General features: G+C 37.0%; 1 protein-coding gene and 1 long non-coding RNA gene across 3 annotated transcripts; one reads left to right on the top strand and one right to left on the bottom strand.

The window, feature by feature from the left end:
* The first annotated feature begins 5,894 nt into the window (after positions 1–5,894).
* On the top strand, positions 5,895–15,412 carry LOC148869526 (cuscuta receptor 1-like). 2 transcript variants are annotated; one of them, XM_088973914.1, is made up of 14 exons: positions 5,895–6,178; positions 8,365–8,484; positions 8,796–9,380; positions 9,763–9,918; positions 10,001–10,078; positions 10,910–11,047; positions 11,211–11,348; positions 11,420–11,497; positions 11,616–11,771; positions 11,854–11,931; positions 12,471–12,623; positions 12,814–12,966; positions 13,104–14,480; positions 14,637–15,412. In XM_088973914.1, the coding sequence occupies exons 3-14, from the start codon at positions 8,963–8,965 to the stop codon at positions 15,293–15,295; spliced, it is 3,582 nt and encodes a 1,193-aa protein (XP_088830040.1). In that variant the 5' UTR covers positions 5,895–6,178; positions 8,365–8,484; positions 8,796–8,962; the 3' UTR covers positions 15,296–15,412. The 2 variants fall into 2 exon arrangements, with proteins under 2 accessions (XP_088830040.1, XP_088830039.1); XM_088973913.1 differs by having other exon boundaries at positions 13,104–15,412.
* Positions 15,413–15,975: 563 nt separating this feature from the next.
* LOC148869525 (uncharacterized) lies at positions 15,976–16,782 on the bottom strand. Its single transcript, XR_016108268.1, has 2 exons — positions 16,565–16,782; positions 15,976–16,456 (listed from the first exon to the last, which is right to left on the bottom strand). It is a non-coding gene; the product is annotated as an uncharacterized LOC148869525 (long non-coding RNA).
* Positions 16,783–17,525: the final 743 nt, after the last annotated feature.

Below are 17,525 nucleotides of genomic sequence, written 5' to 3'. Positions count from 1 at the left end.
CAGAGGGTCGAGGACTTGATTAAAAAGGATGAGCCTATGGCTATGCTTGCTGAAACTAGCAAATCATGCAAGAAAAACAGGTAGGCAAAGAAGCCCTAGAAGAAAGCTGCCAAACCTAAGAAGTAGAAAAAAAATGAGGCATCGGATGTCTGTCACTTCTGCAAACAGATCGAACATTGGAAGAACTATCCTCAATACCTGGAATCCAAGAAAGGTAATTTTGAATCTTGTGTCATAGAAACCAATTTATTGGTGGCTTCTGCAACTCATGCATGTAACTCACTACAAGGATTCAAGATAAGTAGAAGGCTAAATGAAGGTGAAGTGATGGTCTACTTGGGGACTTCTGCAAGCATTGTGGCTACGACAATTGGAACCGTAGAGTTATTTTTCAGAGAGGGATCCATTGTACTTAAAGATTGTCTTTTTGTGCAAAATTTAAGTAGAAATTTGATTTCTGTCTCTAAACTGTGTGTAGATGGATATTCTATCTTTTTCAATAATATGATTACTATTAAAAGAAACAACAAATTCATCGCATACGGGGAACTGGAGAATGGTCTCTATGTTCTACATCCTTCTCTAGAAACTAACATAGCTGAAACTATATTGGCTAAAAACCCCAAGAAAAGAGTACGTGATACAGTTAATCCCACGTGCCTGTGGCATTACCGACTTGGCCATATCAGTATTGACCAAATCACAAGACTAGTAAAGGATTGTCTTTTGGATTTTTTAACTGTAGAAGATCTTTCCACTTGTGAGCCTTGCCTTCAGGGTAAGATGACAAAGAGGCCATTTAACGGTAAGCCTAAAAGATGTATAGGCATGTTTGACCTTATACATATTGATGTATGTAGTCTCCTGAGCGTTAGAACCCATAACCAGCACGTGTATTTCATTATATTCACCGATGATTTCTCTCGGTATGTTTACATGTACCTAATGAGACATAAGTCTGAATCCTTTGAAAAGTTCAAAGAGTTTAGACAAGAAGTAGAGAAATAGTTAGGGAGAGAAATTAAGACCCTTCGATCGGATCAAGGTGGCGAGTATCTCTTTGATGAGTTCAGGGACTACTTGAAGGTCAACGGAATAGTATCACAGTTGGCTCCTCCTGCTACACCACAACTTAACGGTGTTTCAGAAAGGAGGAACAAGACCTTATTGGATATGGTCCAGTCACTTCTCGTTCGTTCAGAGTTACCCACATCATTTTGGGGATACGCATTGGAGACTGCAATATACATGTTGAACCGGGTTCCAACCAAATCGGTTCTAAAGACTCCCTATGAACTTTGGACCGGAAAGAAATCAAGTGTACAACACTTGAAGATTTGGGGTTGTGCGTCACACGTTAAAAGAACAAGTCCGGACAAACTGGAATCCAAGACCAGTCGTTGCCTATTTGTGGGTTACCCAAAAGGCTCTGTGGGTTACCTATTCTATGACTCAAACAAGCAGAAGGTGTTCTACAGTCGAAATGGACAATTCTTGGAGAATGATTACATCTTGAACAATCATCATCAGGAAATTATTCTTGATGAGGAGAGCTCGGATGTAGTGGGAGGTGTCCCACAAGTTTCAGGTAGTGACCAATATAGAAGATCCGCCCAGGTATCCAGGCTACCAATCCATTTTGGTTATGACCAGGATAGTTACCTGGTGGAAACCTTGACTAGTGAGGAGGATCTCCCGACTTATGCGGAAGCTATGTTGGACATAGACTCCCAAAAGTGGGTAGATTCCATGAGAGCTGAGATGGACTCAATGGAGGCTAATGAAGTCTGGACTCTAGTAGATCCGTTCCCCGGGGTAAAAGCAATTGGTTGCAAATGGATATATAAGAGGAAGAAGGGCCCCAATGGCAAGGTTGAGACCTACAAAGCTTGTCTAGTGGCAAAATAATACACTCATAAAGAGGGCATCGATTATGAGGAAACCTTTTCGCTCGTGGTCATGCTTAAATCCATTAGGATTCTGATAGCTGTAGCAGCATACCATGACTACGAGATTTGGCAAATGGATGTTAAAATTGTGTTCCTAAATGAAGATCTTACAGAAGATATCTATATGCAGCAACCATTAGGTTTCTCAGTTATGTTCTTGGTTCTGTATGTAGATGTCATTGTACTCATTGGGAATGATGTAGGAATGTTAACTATGGCGAAAGTATGGCTTTCACAACAATTCTCCATGAAAGATCTTGGAGAAGCTTCCTATATACTGGGTCTTCGACTCTACAGAGATAGATCGAAGCGGATAATAGGATTATCCCAATATGCTTACATTGACAAATTGTCAAGAGATACAGTAGGGAGAACTCCAAGAAAGGAAATGTTCCTTTTAGGTACGGAGTCATTCTCTCCAAGAAGATGTCTCCCAAGACCTCTGAGGAGATTGAGGGCATGAAGGACATTCCCTATGCCTCAGCTATAGGGAGCATCATGTATGCCATGTTGTGCACTCTTCCTGACATTGCTCAAGCAGTGAGTGTAGTAAGCACATTTCAGGCCAACCCAGGGCAAGAGCACTAGACTACTGTGAAATGCATACTTAAGTACCTTCGAAGGACAAAAGAGTTTTGTCTGGTATTCGACGGTAGCTCACTACAGATCCAGGGGTATATTGATGTTGATTTTCAGTTGGATCCAGATGATAGAAAGTCTACACCTGTGTATATTTTCACGATAGGATCGTGTGTTGTTTGCTGAAAAAGCAGTAAATAGGGGTCCACGACAGACTCCACAACCGAAGCCGAATACATTACCGCAAGTGAAGCTGCCAAGGAAGCCGTGTGGATGAAGAACTTCGTTTACGAATTGGGAGTAGTTTCATCCAACACATCACCCATCCCGTTGTTGTGTGACAACAATGGAGCGATTGCTCAGGCTAAGGAGCCACGAGCCACGAGCCCCCTTGAAGTCGAAGCACATCGAGAGGAAGTACCATGTAATGCGGGAGATTGTTGGTAGAGGGGATGCCCTGATTCAGAAGGTAGAATCAGCAGAGAATGTAGCAGACCCATTGACTAAGCCATTGACACAGAAAGTGTTTGAGAAACATGTGGAAAGTATGGGACTCCGGCTTGTACCAGATTGGACCTAAGTGCAAGTGGGAGCTGTTAGACAGTTGTATGCCCTTAGCTCCAATCAGAATGATGTACTTATGAATTTATTGTAAATGAATAAAGTACATGTTCGATTCGTGTTCTTGTGGTGTGTTACTGTGTAATACCCTTAAACTGGACACTTATGAGACTTGTGTTAGTTTAGAATGTTCACAGCCGTTGGATAAGTCTGGGGAGATTTATCTTGCCAAGGCTGACACTAGTGTGCTGACAAATGTTGGGGTGGCCTGTCTCAGCCGCAAGACACATGCGGTGTAGGATTAATTGAATATTTAAACCGAATCAGATTTCCAGTATTGCCCTGAACCTCGGAGATTGATGGGCAAAATTGAAAAGTTACACCTGACCCCTAGACTCAATTATGATACTACACTAGGTGTCAGATTGGGTTGTCTTTGATATGCTAATTAGTGAGATCCTTAGCAGGGGTCAAAACCTGGGTATGTTGGGACGGTTCAAGAGTTCATCTGAGTGGGTGATCATAGTGACAAGATCAGCCCCTTTGTCGAACAAAGGTAATGATCGGGGATGCACTCTTTCTAAACGTTTGCGAAAGGTTTTAATTCTTGGGATCCATGTGAGTAGAGATTGCAGCACTATTCCTTGCAACCAAGGGAGAGGTCCTCTCTTGTCGGGCAGTGTTTGATCATTATGGACTGAGAGGTTAAGTGTAAGAGCATCGAGGGTTATACCTGATGGGCTAATCTTGCATCTGCCCACAGTCCTAGGGTGTTACAAGGTGGCTTGGCCCAATGACCACTTAGTGTAAGTGTTGGGCCCATAGAGTCCATGTGATGGACTCAAGGGGTTCACTAGGCTTTCTAGTGAATTCGGCTAGGTCTTGTAACAAAGGTTGGACCGAACCCTTGTGGTTGATGTGTAGATCAATGTTTGGGTTCCATGCCATACAAGGAATACCAACTAGGCAGCAGTTTGGAAGGTTAAGTGAGCATATTGTCTTATTGAACCTAAAGCCCAATTCGATCTGGGCTGATTTGATCAGTAATTGAAAGGGCGAATCTGAGATTAGATTAGCAGATAGGATAAGGGTCTTATCCCTATCCACTCAGAGAGTCCAGATCAGGAAAGGCTAATCTGATCTGCATATAAGATAAGGACTTATCCTTACCACCTAGAAGGGAATTGATTTAAATATGATTTGGATTAGCAACTCCTAATTGGATTAGAAGTTGATCCCTTCAGGATTATAAATATAGGAGGGGGCAAATTTTTCTAGACATAGAAAAATCAGCATTCTCCTCCTATAGCTGCCACCAACCAGTTCGATCTCCTGTTCTTGGAGAAATCAAGAAATATTCTTGACATCAGCCCTTTGTGAAAGGATTGATTGGAAGTTGTGCTCACGTGCCACTCAGTTGATTCTTGCGAAGGATCTGGTTCTTTGGAATAATGCTACTGACTCTGCTCCATCCTGCACTGCGCCATCTTCAGTGGGAGCAGTTTTTGGTCACTACCTTGGGCGTGAACACCTCTATTGGGAGATATTGTTTCTCTGTATCAGGTATTTCCCTCTCCTACTGTCTTTGTTCAAATCTGGTCCGGTTCATGGTTCAAGATTGATCCTTGAAAAATATGATTTTTTTTTAAAATAGGGAATTTGATTCCTAGTGGGAATGGGAGAATTTTTTTTTGAAAGTCGTCCATTCTTTTCTACAAGATTTGGGCATCCATACGATGGATCTCTCACTCCCTTCAAACACATGTTTGGTTCAATTAGGAATTAGAATAGAATAGGATTCTTATTGTTGTTGTTTGGTTCATTTGGAGTTGGAATTGGAATTGATTGAAATTTTTCAATTTTGTATTATTATTTTATTGTTATTTTTATTAATATTTTATGAATATATAATTATTATTTTATTAGTATTTAATAATTAATATATTATTATTTATCATTAATTTATGAATATTTTATTAATATATCATTATATTATTACTATTATTTGAATAATATATTTATTGTTATATTTTATTAAATTTTATTATTATTTTCTTATTAGTTAATTAATATGTTACTATTCTTATTTTTTCTAAATGAATTTAATATTATTTAATAAACACTTTCTCTATTTATTATTATTATTTTAATAATATTTTATTATTTTATTAATATTAGGGTTTGGGGGTTTCTTGTCATAATGAAAAAATCTCGTATCTTAGGCTGTTTTCTTAGCCCCAAACTTTTCTAGATGGAGGGGTGTCCACTAGTCCTGTCAATGATGATAACCATGAGTTCCAATCCGATATTCGATACGATTATTTTGATCATGTATTTTTGTAATCGGATCAAATTGAGATGTTATAATTTATATCTGATTAATAATTGGATTGGATTCAGATTTGACCCATTCAACCTTATTAAAATTTGAATTATGATATATTATAATATTTATTAATTTTAATGTATAAATTTTATATATTTATATTTAAAATTATAAAATCCATCGTATATAAAACTTTAAAAATAAATGCAATTTTAGTTTTTCTATTATTTTAGAAAAGTTAAAGCAAAGTCGAATTAAATCTGAATCCAATAGGATACAAATTCGAATCCAAAATTTTAAATCCATTCAAATTTCGGATGGATTTGGAAGCAAGTTCTCTGTAATCAGATGATATGTGGATTTTGCTACCTCCAATCCAAGTCTGATCCGATTACAGTCCTAGCGGCCTCCTTAAAATTTGTTATCTTAATTAGGTTGTGTTTGTCCAACAATATCAGATTTCTCTTGATCTTTTAATCATTATAGTCCGTTTGGTTTTTGAGAAAAAGATGAGATGGGAAGCATCTTTAAAGAATATTCTATTTTTCATATGTTTGTTTTGAAAGACAAGCTGGGATTGAGAGAGAAAGAGGTGGGATGTGGGTTCCCAAAAATCGATATGCGGGGTTGCACCAAAATGGTGAGACCCCAGTGGGAAAAGAAAATTTAGCCATTTGTGAGAAAACATTATCGAGAGAACCTTGAAGACAGTCATGTTCTTCTTACACGCTGTCCAATGGTGATCTCTTCGACGCCATCTCCAGTAATTTCTTTTAGCTTAAATCTGGCTTCCCTTTGAGATTTTTGTTCTTTTTGGTATTGTTTTTATCTTCATTCGTTTTATGAGTTCTCCCTTCATCTTACCATCATCTTCTTTCATTGAGCGAGTTCCCCCTTCAGATCCCAACACCAGATCTAGCATCTCCGGCGCCATCTCACCATTGTTCTAGATCTTAGCACCAAATCTCTCATTTTAAAGTTGGAACTCGTCATACCTGGCTTTTTGTTGTGTTTACAATAGATCTTCCATTTTTTGTAGTTGGGAACTCTCTGGTGTTATGTTAGGAAGCAGATCTTTTGTTTTACTACTGTTGGGAACTCATTAATGTTATTTTTTATTTTTGATTTGTTCCTAATCTGCAATGATTGTAATTATATTTAGTTTTTGATTTTTGATTTATTGTTGGAAACTCATTTTTTCAGATCTTCCGGTTTGATGTTTGATGTTTATTATTTCTCTATTTCAAGTCATCTCAGGTTTTTTTTTTTTTTTTGAGCTACTGAAGGTTACAATAGTTTTTTTTTTCTTTTTTCTATTGACTCTTACTCTGTTAATGATGTTTATTATTGTTCTCTTTCTTATTTTTCTATTGAACACTAATACGTATTTAGCTGATTCTTTTCCTTATTATATTTGTTCGACCCAATTTTTATGATATACCGCATCCCTGTGTTTGATTCTTGCTTCACTCGTCTAAACACATCAAAGTGAATGAGCTCGAAAGGTTGTTTAGCTCGAAACTTTGATTCAATATATGGTAATTGGTTTGTCTTAGCATATTGACATCCATCACATACTATGTCGGTCCGTACTTCCAATTGAGGGAGGCCTTTCAACATTGACTTTGCCATCATTACTTTGAGCCTATTATATCCAACGTTGCCAAGTCTTGCGTGCCAAAGATCAGCGGTTTCATTACGTCGATCCTTTTTTACATAAGCTGATTCAGAAGATGTTACGGAGATAAATTCTAATTTTCGTCCTTCCATAACTGGTGCCTTTGGTGTATATATTCTTCGATATAACTGTAACATCATTTGGACCAAACACTACATAATTACTAGACGTAGCTAATTGAGATACTGATAATAAATTCTTTTCCATACCTGATACATGGTAGACACTTTGGAGTTGTGCTTCTTCCTTGTTGAATCGTGGGATGCGTAATGCTTGACCAATATGGGTAATTGGAAGTTTTGCATTGTTAGTTGTAACTACAACTCGCTTGCGTTTATATTCTGACAAAGATTGAAACTTCTATTTATCTCCTATCATATGATTTGAGCAACTACTCCAGGATTTGGTGCCGACACTGTTGAATAATCTTCAACAGAGTAGCCATGCTCATATAGCTCTATAATACAATAAGAGGCTTCGGCTTCTCGTTCTTCTTCACTTCCTTCATCTCCTTGTTGGATGGATGACGTTGCTGCATTTCCTTCAGCTGGCTTTCTTTTGTTGTACCAGCATTCACATGCATAATGGCCTTTCTTGGAACAATTGTAACATATTACATTGCGTTGATTACTCTTGTATTGCTGAGAAGCTTCCCTTTCCTTTTGCTAATAAAACTTAGCAAACTTCTGTTGCTTAGGCTTTCTACTTAGCCCCTTCTTTCGAGTGAGAAGTGTTTCTTCTATTTCTTTAATTGGGACACTAGCCATCTGTTTATTTAGTGATACCCATCTCATAGGTGGATAACTAACTTTTTCACCTGGAGTAAAAGTTGTCAACACTTGAATGGAACAAAAATGACCCTTTTAATAATGGATTTTTATGACTAAAATGCTAATAAGATCAACAACAATAGTGTTGGCATCCCCCAACTTCATTCATGCTGTCCCCCAACCAAGAACCCCAACAAAACTTATATCAACCATCTTCACCTATCGTAAGGGCTCTCAAGACGCAAAGCTATCTTAACCTATCAGCCGGTCTTCTAGGTCCCTGATATACTAAATAATAGTTCTATTCAACTTCTCCTAGATAATCAACTAGTAATACTGTAATATATAGTTCTTTCTTTGATTACCTTCATTATTAATTAAGTGCTAGGTAGTAAATGTTATTAGAGTTTGGCTACTTTGAAACTATTTACTTTGATTAGGTGTTCAAATCTTTTAATATAAACTTGTCATTTCTATTGGTGTTTTCTATTTTGACTCCAGATCTCAAAAGCTTTAACAAGTTGGAGGACCTACACTTAAGTGACAACAATTATACAGTATATTGGCCTGCTTGCACCAGTCTCCATGGAAATCCATTGAGAGGACCGATCACTAGTGAAGGTATGTATTGAAAATTCATTATACCGTGCATTGGTAACATCCACCGTATGACATGGTTAATGCTAATGGGCTCTATGCTCCTACGTCAAGTAAAGAGGGAATGAAAAAACATGTAGAAGATTTAATTTTAATAAAATATAAATTTAAGAAAATGGTCCAATAATTGGACAGCCATGACTCAAAGTCAGAAGTCATACATATATGGACCGTTGACGAGTCTCTGGTTCCAAGTCATGTAAAATAACTACAATTTTTCATTTTGCAACCATGAGCATATATGGACTTACTTCTATCCATCACTTCAATTTCAGGAACAAAAGAGACTCCAATTTTACTTCAAGTCTGTAAGATGTAGAAGTTGTGGTAATATGTAGACCACAAAGATTATTATTCATTTCGCTCTAGTTACAGCTAGCTATATATAGGAGAGGGGAGTTAGAAAGCTGAAACAGGGGAAATCCATCCATTTCTCAAAATCATGGAGTGGGCTTTGAGGATGAGAACATTATGGGCATGGCTTATTGTTATGCTGCTGCTTCATCTGTTTCATCATCAACATCATGAATCAATGGCATGTTTGGAGCAGGAGAAGATGGCTCTTTTAGCTTTCAAGGCGTCTGTTCCATGGACTGATGATGATGATACTTCTTCCGGTCGTCTCCCAACATGGGTTGAGGACGATGATAATGATGATTGTTGTTCCTGGGAGAGAGTTCGATGTAATCTCACCACTGGCAGAATCATCCAGCTCTCTCTCAATCATACCAGAAGTCGGTCATATGATGATGCACATCTACCAAATTGGCTTCTAAATGCCAGCTTGTTTCTTCCCTTTCAAGAGCTGCAACATCTTGACTTATCTAACAACGGGTTTGGAGGTTTGGCAGACAATGAAGGTATTGCAAATTAATTAAGAAAACTGCAATTCGTTGTTTTATAGTCGTCTTTCAGTTCATCTACTTTAAATATATATATGCATGGGAAAGGTAATTAAACCATTCCGGATTTTAATGTTTTATAAATTGAGGGAAGAAGGTAATTAAAGCATGACTGTCAACACATTATAGCTGGGGGAAAGGTAATAATAGAGTATAGGCTTAGAATTGTAAGTTGTAATAAAAACAATGCTGAGGAGACACTGAGAAGACAACATATTGAGCCAGCTAGCTAGCTATTAAAATCTGATGTCTGATGATGATCGCTCTAAAATCCACAAGTCTATAATTAATATCCAGCCGTTGAGAGCGAGGTGGATGGATGTATTTATTCTTATTGCAGGGCTGGAACAGTTGGGTAGATTAAAGAGTCTGGAGGTTGTCGACTTGAGTTGGAATGATTTCAACAACAGCATCCTGCCGTCTTTGGGTGCCCTCAAATCCCTCAAGAATCTGTCTCTCAGTCATAACAATTTGGGAGGGAACTTATCTGCTGAAGGTATATTGAATTCAGATGAGGCACGTATTATTTTTATATATAATTATACTCTCAACTTTCATTAATGGTTAATGATGTGCAGAACTTGCCGGTCTGGAGAAGTTGCAAATGTTGGATTTGAGTGGGAATGGATTCAATGGCAGTGTTGAAGCAATCCAAGGTACGTACAAAAGCTCTTTTGGTAAAGTTTACTTGTAGGAAAAACGGCTTGCCGTCCCATGGGCCCCATCACACATTACTCCTGCCAAAGCCAAAGGTATATTAAGATTAATGCATATGTTATGTTAAAATTCTCCCAACATTCATTAATAATTTGTAGAAGTAGGTGGTTGCAAGTGTTGGATTGGTGTTACAATATGACATTGCTCCAGCAATAATTACGTAATTAAGCTTCTTTGACTCCACTAATGATATTGGCCATGCATCCATTTGTAATCTAGACAAGTATAGACAAGGTTGCGAATCAGTCTTACATCCTGATGTTAAAAATGATATATCCGACCAACAATTAGAGAATTTAATCCTTACCAGAAGCTTTTCTGCTTAATTAAGACATTGCCTTCTTTGATTTTATTTTGAATTACTAACCAATTTATTATCTTTATATTAGTTTAGCTGTAACTAAGAATGATGTCAGGTTGTGTTGAGTGTTCCCTTCCTACTAATTAATTTGTAATTATTAATAGCTAAAGTATTTTCTATAAAATTAATGAAATGCTTCAATTCCATTGTTTACATGTATTTGGAACATGTACTAATAAGAATGAAATCAAATATATACTTGTTAATTAATTAATTCTTTTTTGCTTCAACTATATTAATTCTTTCCTTTTCAGGTTTCTTGATGTATGTTTTTTCTCTTCATTCTATTTATACACTTTGCTTACATTTATATTGCTTTAATTTCGCAAAATGAATTTTATTAGTACATTAATTGTTTTGCATGACATATATATATATATATAACATTGAGGAAATGTAACTCTTTCAGGCTTCAAAAGTCTACAAGTTCTGGATCTGAGTGCTAATGATCTCACCAACACTATTTTTACCTCCTTGGTTGCCCTCAAATCCCTCAAGTCTCTTTCCATTGCATATAACCATCTAAACGGGACATTTCCTGCAAATGGTACATACAATCTTCTTTGCCTTCTTTCCTTAATTTTCTCTTCATTTTAGTTGTACACTTTGCTTACACTTACATTGCTTTAATTTCACAAAATGAATTTTATTAGTATATTAATTATTTTGCACGACATATATATAACATTGAGGAAATGTAACTCTTTCAGGCTTCAAAAATCTACAAGTTCTGGATCTGAGTTTTAATGATTTCACCAACACTATTTTTACCTCGTTGATTGCCCTCAAATCCCTCAAGAATCTGTCTCTCAGTCATAACTATTTGGAAGGGAACTTTCCTGCTGAAGGTATATTGAATTCAGATGAGGCACGTATATAATTATACTCTCAACTTTCATTAATGGTTTATGATGTGCAGAACTTGCCGGTCTGGAGAACCTGCAAATGTTGGATTTGAGTGGGAATGAATTCAATGGCAGTGTTCAAGCAATCCAAGGTACGTACAAAAGCTCTTTTGGCAAAGCTTAAAGAGGCTGGAGGATGATGGCTCTAAAATCCACAAACCTATAATTAATATCCAGCCGTTAAGATGGATGTATTTATTCTTATTGCAGGGCTGGAACCGTTGGGTAGATTAAAGAGGCTGGAGGTTCTCGACTTGAGTATTAACAATTTCGACAACAGCATCCTGCGCTCTTTGGGTGCCCTCAAATCCCTCAAGATTCTGTCTCTCCATGATAACTTTTTGGAAGGGAACTTTCCTGCTGAAGGTATATTGAATTCAGATGAGGCCCATATTATCTTTATATATAATTATACTCTCAACTTTCGTTAATGATTAATGATGTGCAGAACTTGCCGGTCTGGAGAACTTGCAAATGTTGGATTTCTGTTCGAATAGATTCAATGGCAGTGCTCAAGCAATCCAAGGTACGTATAAAAGCTCTTTTGGCAAAGCTTACTTCCAAGGATCATGGACGTGCATCCATTTACCTTGTATTGAAAAAGCCCTTTTATAAAGTCTGTGTGAAAAAAAGAAAAGGAAAAACACTCTCAAACGCAGCTTTCATGTAAAGTGGAACATGTCATAAATGCCACAATTTATATCCATTTTATTTAGAGATGGGCCCCATCACACCTTACTCCTGCCCAAGGTATATTAAGATTAATGCATATGTTATCTTAAATAATCTCCACCATAAAATTCATAAACTTGGGTTCTCTGTCTATTCTATTGATATATAATATTTTTTCCTTATTTTCTCCTAACATTCATTAATAATTTGTAGAAGTAGCTGGTTGCAAGTGTTGGATTAGTGTTACAATAGTTTCAATTATGGTGTTGCTCCAGCAATAATTACGTAACTATTAGATATATTTTTGGCTACTTTTAAATTATTTAATATATATATATATATATATATAAATAAACGTGTAGTTTGCGTTGACGTTTTCTGCTTTTATTTCAGGTCTCAAAAGGTTTAACAAGTTGGAGGAAATACACTTAGATGACAACAATTTTAACACAACGATTATACAGTATATTGGCCTGCTTGCACCGGTACTTAAGATATTGTATCTCAGTGAAAGTCCATTTATGAGTGGATCAATTACCAGTGAAGGTATGTCAATTGTAGATTCATTAATATATAATTGCTTGGATTATATTTTTCTAAATTAATGATATTAATTGAACTGTACATTGCAAACTACACCGGTAATTGCTTGGAGATAGTACAGTTTTGTATATATATTGATGAGTGGATCACTAATATTTTCTAAATTAATATTTTTCATCTTTTTGCTTTATAGAGTTTGATACTTTGAGAAACTTGGAGCTATTAGATTTATCTTATTCTACGCTCAACAACAAATTTCTCGAGAACATGGGGGGAATGATTTCTCTCAAGTTCTTATCAATTGCTTCAGCTATTGGACTCAATGGCACTCAACTACCACATAAAGGTAAGTTAATTATTGGCAAACCAAAAATCTATTGATCTATTTTTGTGTCATTTCTTATGCTCCCTCTAAATAATACATGATTAGTTATATACATAATCATTATTTAATTTATATATATTCTTTGAATCATCATGCAGGATTGTGCAAACTAAGGAACCTCCAGGAATTGGATCTTAAAGGCAATGATTTCGTGGGTAGTGTCAACCATTGTTTAGGAAATCTCACATCCCTTCGCGCATTGGATCTTTCTCACAATCAATTTGAAGGAAGCTTTGACACATCATTCATTGCTGGCCTCACTTCTCTTGAATACCTTTCTCTTTCACATAATCGCTTCCAAGGTTCATTTTCATTTCATTCATTCGCTAACCTTTCCAAACTTGACTCATTTGAATGTGAAGATAACGGGCTAATAGTTGAGGCCGACGACTATCAAACCTGGGTTCCATCCTTCCAATTGAAGTTTCTTGCCTTATCAGGCTTCACATTCAAAAATGGTGCTTTTCCGAATTTCTTCTACTACCAGCAAGAGTTGAGAGTAGTTCAACTCTCTAACAACAACTTAACGGGGGAATTTCCCATTTGGTTGCTAGAAAACAATACCAAATTAGGCTATCTAAATCTAACGAATAACTCCTTTACAGGCCCTCTTGTTCTTCCTTCTCATCCTTGTTTAAATTTGTTTAGTTTGATCATTTCTAACAATAACTTTTTTGGTTCAATCCCAATAAATATCGGTGTCATCTTTCCAAATTTGAGAATCTTAAAACTATCACAAAATTGTTTTGAAGGAAAAATTCCTCCATCAATCGGTAATATGGCATGGTTACAGGTTCTAGATCTTTCCAATAATAATTTATCAGGTCAAATTCCAGAGCACTTGGTCACGGGATGCTCCATGTTAGCGCTTTTCAAGTTGTCGTACAATAAATTGTATGGAAAAATACTTCCTACAATTACAAACATAACTAGTTTGACGTCGTTATACCTGGATCACAATCTCTTTGGTGGAAATCTTTCAGATAGTTGGTTGCATGGTTCCCAGCAATTATCTGATTTAGATATCAGTTATAACAACATTTCCGGTCCACTACCTAGATGGTTGGGAAATTTATCATATCTTCAGTCTCTTGTTATGCGTAATAATCATCTTGAAGGATCAATTCCAAGTGAGTTTTGTCAACTACATCTGCTCAGATATTTGGATCTCTCTGAAAACGATATCCAGGGCTCGGTTCCTTCTTGCTTTAGCCCACAAGATTTAGAACATGTGCATCTTCAGAAAAATAGGTTGGAAGGACCAATGCCAAATGCATTCTCAAACATCACTTCCTTAGTGACATTGGACATTAGTGATAATCACATAAGTGGTGGAATTCCAGAATGGATTGGTGGGCTTTCATCTCTAAATGCCCTGCTTTTGAAAGGGAATCAATTTGAAGGTCAAATTCCAGTTCAATTGTGCCAGTTGAAAAATCTCAACATAATGCAACTCTCTCACAACTTTCTCTCAGGTTCGATACCTTCTTGCTTAAATAACATCCCATTTAATGGAGAATCAAGCTCAAATAGAACAAATTCAAAAGTTGAGCTTAATCCATCAAGTTTTGGTGGTATATATACATATAAAAGTATGTTATTTAAATTTGAATTTGGTTTTGATGATGAAGACGTCGTGGTGGAAGTAGAAGTGGAGTTCATAACAAAATTCCGGTCCGAAACTTACAAGGGTGTTGTTCTTGAGCTCATGTCTGGAATTGATCTCTCTGGCAACAAATTAGTAGGCAATATCCCACCTGAAATTGGAGATTTAAGTGATATTCGGGCATTGAACCTGTCGCACAACTATTTAAATGGGCAAATCCCACCAAGCTTTTCAAATCTGAGAAAAATAGAGAGTTTGGACCTTTCCTACAACAATTTGACAGGAATGATCCCTCCTCAGATGATTGAGCTAAACTCTTTGTCGATTTTCAATGTGGCTCATAACAACCTATCCGGAAGGACTCCAGAGAGAAAAGGACAATTTGCAACATTCGGGGAAACTAGCTATGAGGGCAACCCTCTTCTTTGTGGAGAACCCTTAAAGAAGAATAATTGCACAAACAATTCTAAGGCACCACCATCTATGCAAACAGTTCCTGATGACATGGACATGGACATGAACACCTTTGTTGTAAGCTTTATAGCTTCTTATATAATGGTGTTGTTGGGTTTGGTGATAGTCTTCTACATAAACCCCTATTGGCGACGAGTTTGGTTTTATCTAATTGAAGTTTGTATTACCTCTACTTACTACTTTGTTACGGACAATATCCACAAATTTTAACTTTGTGGACAATATTTTAGCTTTTTAAATATGTAGACAATATTTTTGTATTTCCATTCTTGTTTATTTAAATGGTAAATTACAAAGATCCCCCTGTTCTATGGGGTCCGTGACAAAGACCCTCTTATACTTTGTTTTGCGACAAATGCCCCCTGTACTATGTACTATGACCACAAAGATCCCTGTTGACCGTTAAGTTAGATGTAGGAATGTATTAAATTACTAAAATACCCCATTAGGAGAAAAACACTGGTTCCCGGACCTTACGATACACGGACAGCAGCAAGTGGTAGTTGTTGCAGTGGTGGCGGACTTCCGTTGAAGTCCTCCCTCCCTCCGAACAGCAGCAGTGGTAGTTGTTGCAGTGGTGACGGACTTCCGTTGTAGTCCTCCCTCCCTCTCTCTCTCTTTCTCCCGATCTCTCTTCTTCCCCTTCCCTTTTCTCTCCCCCGCTTTCTTCTTTCCAATTTCCTCTGTTTTCCGTTCCTTGCAGACGGAGAACAGACAAAAAAGGAAATGCGATTTGAATGGTTTTGAGTGCGACCATATGCACCTGGACCCTGCCTTGTCAGTTCCCCCTCTAACATCTACTGCCGAGGCCTCAAAGTTAAAGACTGGTTTTGTAAATTCAGCTATCACATCGATGTTTGAATTCTTTGCAACTCTTGGGGATACTGTGCTTAGTCTGACAACAGGCTCTGTAGAATTTGAGGAAGAAAAGGAAATTTCCGTCCATTAGCTTCCTAATCTAGTTGGGAATGAATCCCTTTGAATGGGTCCTGGATCCACCAATCCAACTGTACGTTGCGGTAAAAGACTAACAGTAATAAGTAGTCAAGGAGGAGCGCCTCGGCCTCCCCTGAATCGATTCACATTTGAATTTGAGAAAAGAAATCAGATAGATAAGAAGCAAAACTCAAGAAGACGTCCTCGCTTGAGAACGATTCCTCCACAGAACGATTCTGCAAGTCCTCGTTTGACAGCAAGTCATCGTACCGTCAAAAACCCCCTGTACAATGCGTTCACATAACCCGCTGCGGGTCGGCAGCGAGAGACCGAGCGCTCCTCTGAAGACCTGAGGCTTGTTGTAGCCTGTACCACCGAAACAGGGATTGGATAATTCTTCAATTTTACGTTCGATTCTTTCAATCTATCTGTTCCCTTTAAAAGTGAGAATGGAGAAGATAACAAGGTATAGAAATCAAAAACAGCATAATCGCAACTCAAAAACAGTGAGAAATCAAGAAAAGAATGAGGGATTTCACTTACATGAATCGTAAAATCCTCCCCGGCTGCTCGTGCCTCCGCCTGAATTCAATGCAGCCACCGCTGATTTTCAGGAATGGAGAAGATAACAGGGTATAGAGAGGGGAATTGGTGTCAAAGCCCCTGATGAGAAGAAATGGGCCCTGTACTTTGTTTTGTGGTTTTCGTAGTCGTGATGTTTCGCTTTCTTCGTCGGATGACGATTCAAGGAGCGAGGACTTATTTAAAATACTTTGAAATCTCATTAACTATAAATGCCAAAATACTTTGAAAAAAGAAAAATTATTTAAAAAATCAAACTCGAATAATTTATAATCTAAATAAACTTAAAAGTAGTACAATTTAAATAAAAATTCTGAATACAGAAGACTTAACCAAAAGAAAAAAGATAGAAAAACAGAAGAAATTATGAATGAAGCCACTTGGCATTGCCATGTGACTGATTACTTTGTGATAGTAAGAAGTGCAAATACAAACATGCATGGTTCACGAAAATATAAAGTTAGCTTAACTTTGTATTAATAGATTTTGCATTCTTAAAAAATGGTTTCGATTGTGATCACTTTTGTTTTACATTGATCAATTTTGTGTGCAAAATTTGCATCTAATTTACGTTGCAAACGTTCCCCCATTTTGAATGTAAATATATCTTAGAATTCATAATTATTATCATTTTTAATGTACAAATGTATTCTTACCAAATGCCTTCAAAAATTGAACTAAATTACAATCTTGCTTTGATTCAGGTTGGTCCAGAGATAACCTACCTATGGGTGACATTGCCTGCTAATTAAAAGGCTTTGAGTGTGGAATCAATATGATTTAGGATCAAGAAATATGGAGATTTCACCACCAATTAATACAAGGGTCCATAAATTATAATTTCGTGTAATACATATTTGAAAGATTACCTAGTACCAAGGATTAAAATATTGATACGTTACACCAATACGGGGCGTATCAT

This window comes from Nelumbo lutea, chromosome 2 (assembly GCF_056320005.1).
Source record: "Nelumbo lutea isolate HS-2025 chromosome 2, American lotus-T2T, whole genome shotgun sequence".
Lineage (NCBI taxonomy): Eukaryota > Viridiplantae > Streptophyta > Magnoliopsida > Proteales > Nelumbonaceae > Nelumbo > Nelumbo lutea.
The sequence above is the reverse complement of the archived record's forward strand: the minus strand, read 5'-3'. Positions and strand labels throughout refer to the sequence as shown.